This window comes from Rutidosis leptorrhynchoides, chromosome 7 (assembly GCF_046630445.1).
Source record: "Rutidosis leptorrhynchoides isolate AG116_Rl617_1_P2 chromosome 7, CSIRO_AGI_Rlap_v1, whole genome shotgun sequence".
Lineage (NCBI taxonomy): Eukaryota > Viridiplantae > Streptophyta > Magnoliopsida > Asterales > Asteraceae > Rutidosis > Rutidosis leptorrhynchoides.
Genome location: NC_092339.1, coordinates 94,917,587 through 94,923,695, shown reverse-complemented (window position 1 = coordinate 94,923,695; position 6,109 = coordinate 94,917,587). Strand labels below are relative to the sequence as shown.

At 38.5% G+C, this 6,109-nt stretch overlaps 1 protein-coding gene across 1 annotated transcript; it reads right to left on the bottom strand.

The window, feature by feature from the left end:
- Positions 1-3,698: 3,698 nt before the first annotated feature.
- LOC139859455 (zinc-finger homeodomain protein 2-like) lies at positions 3,699-4,586 on the bottom strand. The gene has a single exon (XM_071848243.1). The coding sequence runs from the start codon at positions 4,584-4,586 to the stop codon at positions 3,699-3,701; it is 888 nt and encodes a 295-aa protein (XP_071704344.1).
- Between the last annotated feature and the right edge of the window lie 1,523 nt (positions 4,587-6,109).

Below are 6,109 nucleotides of genomic sequence, written 5' to 3'. Positions count from 1 at the left end.
GAGGCGCGGCGCAGCCCTCTATGGGCGCGGCGCGGCTATGCCTGACGAGGAAGTTTCTAAAAACGCGTTTTCTTGTTCCCAAAGCTATTTCCTTGTTGAGTTTTGCATATTTAAGCACCTTATTGTAACCCATAGATGTATCCACGAAATTTATCAATAAAAGAACTCTCTTTGGTGGCCGAGGATTAAAGTAATCATTCGTGATTACATATAACCTCGTTAAATTCTCTTGTGTTTATCGTTTTTGCTAGTTTCTTCATATACATCAATTATTTTCGTTTATTGTAAGTGGGTTTGATAACCTAGGGTTATCTAGTCTTGTAAGGGCTCACGTGCTTCATTCCTAACAAGTGGTATCAAGAGCTTCGGTTCGGTTTCACGGGAACAATGGCGGAAAAGAGTGATGTGAAGATTGATAAGTTTGATGGGAATGATTTTAGTTTTTGGAAGATGCAAATAGAAGATGTGCTCTATCAAAAGAAGCTTTACCAACCGTTGAAGGGTGTTAAACCGGAAGAGATGATTCAAGGCGAGTGGGAGTTGTTCGACTTTCTCTGGCCAAGAACGTTGCTTACAACATCGTGGGTGAAACCACAACGGCGGGTGTACTTGCGGCTTTATCTAACATGTATGAAAAGCCATCCGCTTTGAATAAAGTTTTCTTGATTCGGCAATTAGTGAATGCTAGGATGATGGAGGGTTCCTCGGCGGTGGATCATGTTAACGAATTTAATTCGATTTTAACTCGTTTGAAGTCGGTGAATATTAAATTCGATGATGAGCTTGAGGCGTTGTTTTTGCTATCTTCATTGCCCGAGAGTTGGGCCGGTACGTTTACGAAGGTTAGTGGTTCATCCGGAACTACTAAGTTAACTTTTGAAGGAATCCGGGATTTGATTCTTAGCGAAGGTATTCGTAGGAAAGATTCGAATGGAAGTTCGGGTTCGGCTCTAAGTGTTAGCCGGGGAAGAGCTAGGTCAAGAAGTTCGTCAAGGAGCAAGAACGTGGTGTGTTGGAATTGTCAACAAGTTGGTCACTATAAGTCAAAGTGTCCGAGTCTTAAGTCGGGTGGGAGCGTATCGACTATGGTGATCGAAGATGCGTTGATGTGCCAAAAAGAGGTTCTTGACGAATCTTGGGTTTTAGATTCGGGTGCCTCGTATCATGTTACCCCATACATTAACGAGATAGTGAACTTCAAGGAATACTCTGGTAAGGTTCGAGTTGCGAATGAGAGTACACTTGAAATTGCGGGTATTGGTGATCTCGTGGTTAGACACTTGAATTATTCTTGGATCTTGAGGAATGTGCAGTTCGTTCCAAAGCTCAAGAGTCGGTTGATTTCGGTTGGACAATTAGATGACGATAATTGTCATGCCCTATTTGGAGATCAAAAGTAGGTAGTGTTTAAGGGAGATTATGTGGTTGCTTGCGGGTTTAAAAAGGGAACCATGTATATAGTTGAAGTTTCTAAGGAGGAATGGCTAGGTGAATTTGTAGATGTCAAAAGTCCTAGCATGCTAATGCTTTCCGGAATTGTTGAGGGATCTTATTTGAGTGGGAGCTCAAAGGAAGTTGAAGCTAGTGAAAATTAGGGTCGAATTGGGTACACTAGAGCTTTCGGTACTTCGGGTAGATCTTCTCTAATTACAACGTTGTTGTGGTCGACCGAGGAAGATGAACAAGAGGTTTTCTTAAGAGTCATGGTTGATGATACATCCGTACAATGGGAGTTGGCTCGGGATGAAAAATCGGGTTTGTCAAAATACGTGCGCACGTATGTGGTCGGTGTTCCAATGGTGAAAGCGAAGGCGGTTATGTGGAAGATCAAGGGTGTGATTGCGTTCTCACACGGCTGCCTTGATGGTGTTATCCACATGTTTGATCTACCGGCGCGTTTATTCTTTGTTGGAAAGTTGAATCCGGTGGATGATATTGTGTACGGGTGGATCGCTTAGGCGATGGGGTTAATTGGGTCGGGTCGGACTCAAACGACCCGTTATCTCCAAAATAAGGAGGTATGTGTCATAGCCAAAGAGAGGTTCTTGTTTCCCAAGCTAGTAACAAAAGGATCAAATTATAGCTCAGCGGTATTTTTGGTGTCGAAAGACTTCACTTGCTCGAAGGTTATCGGGAGAAGTGCGGCGTGATTCGGGTGCAAATCCGGCGGTATCAAAAGGAGGTATAATTAGCGGGTCAAGTTGTTATTGTGGGATATGATGATGTTGATAATGTTAGGTTAAGATGGATGATGTTTAACGTCTCTTCAAGTGGTAGACTGTTGTAGTGCGAAGCGAGTTAAACAATGATTCGAAAAAGAAGAATTCGGTTCGCCAGATAAGGCGCGCCGCGGCCCATCCTAGGCGCGACGCGGCCTAAAGTGTGAACAGGGGTCGAGTTGAAGTAAGTTTCTGTTTCGGATTTTGCGTGGAGGTGCGGCGCGGCCCTCTATGGGTGCGGCGTGGCTATGCCTGACGAGGAAGTTTTCAAAAACGCGTTTTCTTGTTCCCAAAGCTATATTCTTGTTGAGTTTTGCCTATTTAAGCACCTTATTGTAACCCATACATGTATCCACGAAATTTATCAATAAAAGAACTCTATTTGGTGGCCGAGGATTAAAGTAATTATTCGTGATTACATATAACCTCGTTATATTTTCTTGTCTTTATCGTTTTTGCTAGTTTCTTCATATACATCAATTATTTTCGTTTATTGTAAGTGAGTTTGATAACCTACGATTATCTAGTCTTGTTAGGGCTCACGTGCTTCATCACATTTGTTTAAAGTTCTGAAAGACAAACTCCTTATTTAAACTAGGCTTGTTCGACACGTTAGCTTGAGTTAGCTCATTCACTTAATAAAAATTTGTTGACAAACTAGTATAGTCATATATTAATATCTTAAGCTAAGCTTGTAAACCATAAAGGTGGTAACTTTAGTTTGAGCGTGACTCAATTAAGCTCGCACTTGAACCAAATGAGAGCTCGAGTAGCTCATCGTACTTGGTCAACTTCTTAGTTAACTTTCTACATACATGCGCATATATGTGTAAGCATTTGTGTGTATAGTCTATATTTGCTGACAATGCATATCATATCGTTCTCATTTATCCCGATTTCACGATATGTTTATTGTTGCAAAAAAACATGTGTATCGGCAGTTCACGATATGTTTATAAATGTAATTTGCGAGAGATCTAGAATAGATAGTACGTGGTCAACACTGTACACATCTTTAACTAACACCTCCATTTATTCTTCTTCAAACACGTTTAATTCATGTTGCTTTACAATTTTGTGGAACATCATTGACTAGAAACAGAAGCCACTAGTGTCTTTACCCAGGTAGTACAATAATTGAAGACTCAATTTAAGGGACACCAACTACAACAGTTCTTTAATTGAAAACATTAAGTAGAATACTCCTGATTGTAAGTGATGAAAACAAAACACTAAAACACTAAAAATTAAGGTGATTTTTTACCTAGTGATTTTGTTTGTGATGCTAACAAATGACATAGGTCTAATTAACTACGGAGTATTAACTATACAATAACATGATTGCTAGTAAAATGTAACTTGAAAAAATATGGGATTAGCAATTGATGGAAGATCAATATGTTTACATACATCTATCTATATATGTATTAAAAATAAGGGTTATAGCTAATATTAAATTTTGCATAAACTCTATCAAACTTACTGTTCTTTCTTCTTAGTGGTTTGTTTGTTGTTGTGCATCCACACTTTGAACACTTGTTTCTTTAAACCTATTGCACTGCAGAATTGTAGAATCTCTTGTTCATCTTGCTTCTGTATCTTCCATCCAATCCTGTCTGCAAAATCTTGCATTTTGTCCTTCTGCTCTTGTGTAAATTTAGTCCGAAACCTTTTCTTTGATGTGGACCCCACTCCGTCATATGCCCGGTATATGTTAAGATCTTCACTTGAAGATTCAGCTGGTACCCCATTTGCACCACCAAATGCCATCATCATTGGTTGCATTCGGTGATGATACCTATGCTGTTGTTGCTGCTGTTGTTGTTGTTGTTGAGATGATGGTGTTGGAGCTGGAGCTAGCGGTACTGCCGCCACATGAGGCGGTGGAACGGTGTGCTGCACGTGATAACTTGATTGTGATTCGCCCTCGACCTCTCGGCGATGAAAACTGCGGTGGCATTCGCAGGCGGCACATTTTAATGCTTCCGGGGTGTCATCTTCTCCATTAGGCATAAATTCCCCACACCCATCCAGAACATGAGCACCCATGTTAGCAGCATGATTTTTTAAGCATTCGCGATATCGAACCACCACTGCCGCCACATGTCTAGTGGTTATTGATGGCGGTAGTGGTGGCTGTGATGGCGCTTGAGACAGTGTTGGAGCCGGATCTGGATCTGGGTTTGGATTCCTTCTGAATCCATGATAGTGGTTAGCTTGTTGCTGGTGATCTACTAGGGTATGGTTTCTTCTTGAGTTTGAAGTTGGTGAGGAAATTAAAGGTATAGTACTCAATCTAGGAGACGAATCTTGATTAGATTGAGGTGGATTATTATAATTTATGGAGTTTCTCTCTCTACTTTCCATAATGTTGACCTCTAAATGAACACTAAACCACCATTTTATTGTTTAAAAATCTTCTTAATCTGAATTATTATTATTATTATTCTTACTAGAAATAGAAATTGAATAGGGTTTTATTTACTACTGTATCTGTTTTACCCCTTCTGTTTCAAAAGCTTCGATGTCATCTCAATACCTGTTCCAATATTGAAAGAATTGCATTAAACTGTTGTAAAAAGGAATCTTGTTAAGAAAGTGGAGATGGAGATTTTTCTATGAGATGGGTCCCAAAGACTTGTGTTGCTGATGTATTACTCGTGGGTTGCAACAGCTTTGAGGATGATGAAAGGCAAAAGTGGTTTGTGGCATTATTATTAACTATGAATGAATAGAAAGAAGAAAAATATAGTAGTAAGTGGGGGGGATTGAATAGTGTGTCTCCCTACCGTCCATCTGTTAATAATTCATAATACAACAAAGGGGGCAGATTGGTCTGCCCTGGATTTGTTTCTAGATTGTGTGTGGCTAGTATCATATCTTGGTCCAGCTTACCTTTCTCTTCTCCATCTCCATTAAGTTCATATTCTTGTGTTTGTGTCTGTGTGTGAGAGAGAGGGAACAGGGAAAGAGGGGAGAGATTATATATATATATATATATATATATATATATATATATATATATATATATATATATATTATAGTCCAAGGATCAAATGAGAATTAAGTTTCTCAGGAACTCTGACAACGACGTATTTGAACAAAAATGTACAAGGTTGAACAAATTTGAGCCTGGTCGAACAATTTGTAAAATGCATATGAAATCTTGTTTCGTTATACATTCTGATGTAGTCAAATAATTTTTGGTGTAGTTGAACAATTATGTGTATGTTCGAACATATTTCGTTCTACATTTATCTTCTACTAAAATTCTATTCTACATCATACATCATGTTCTACATTTTTCAGTATGTTCTAACGGTTTTTGTGTGATTTTAGGGTTTAAATTCAGGGGTTAAAATTAGCGTTTAACACGAACGGTTTAGAGTTTAGGGTTTTGGGTTGAAGGATCGAAACTCAAAACACTAAACTCTAAACTTTAAATCGTGCTAAATTTAGAAAGAAAAAAAAAGCCGAATTCGAACAAAAATAGCCTAATTCGAACAATTTTATCCATGTTCGAACAACTTTTTGTTCTACAATTGTGCATTCGAAAAAGAAAAGGTGAGGTCGAACAAAAAAGGGTGAATTCGAGCAAAAACTGGTAGAACCTCATGTAGAATAGGAATTGTTTGACCACACCCAAAAATGTTCGATCGCGTCCTTTTTTGTTCGACTACGAGTTTCCAGAGTTCTCTTCAATTTGAAGTTCTCATAGGATCCTCATTATATATATATATATATATATATATATATATATATATATATATATATATATATATATATATATATACGCATATATCCGTGGAATTACGGGTTTGTTTAAACGAAACAGTTTAATTTTAATGATATGTTTTAGGTATTAAGTGAACGTAAATGCTAAAGTCATT

Bases quoted from the DNA above. Each gene is read 5' to 3' on its own strand.
- LOC139859455 (XM_071848243.1), bottom strand. From the start codon at position 4,586: ATGGAAAGTAGAGAGAGAAACTCCATAAATTATAATAATCCACCTCAA.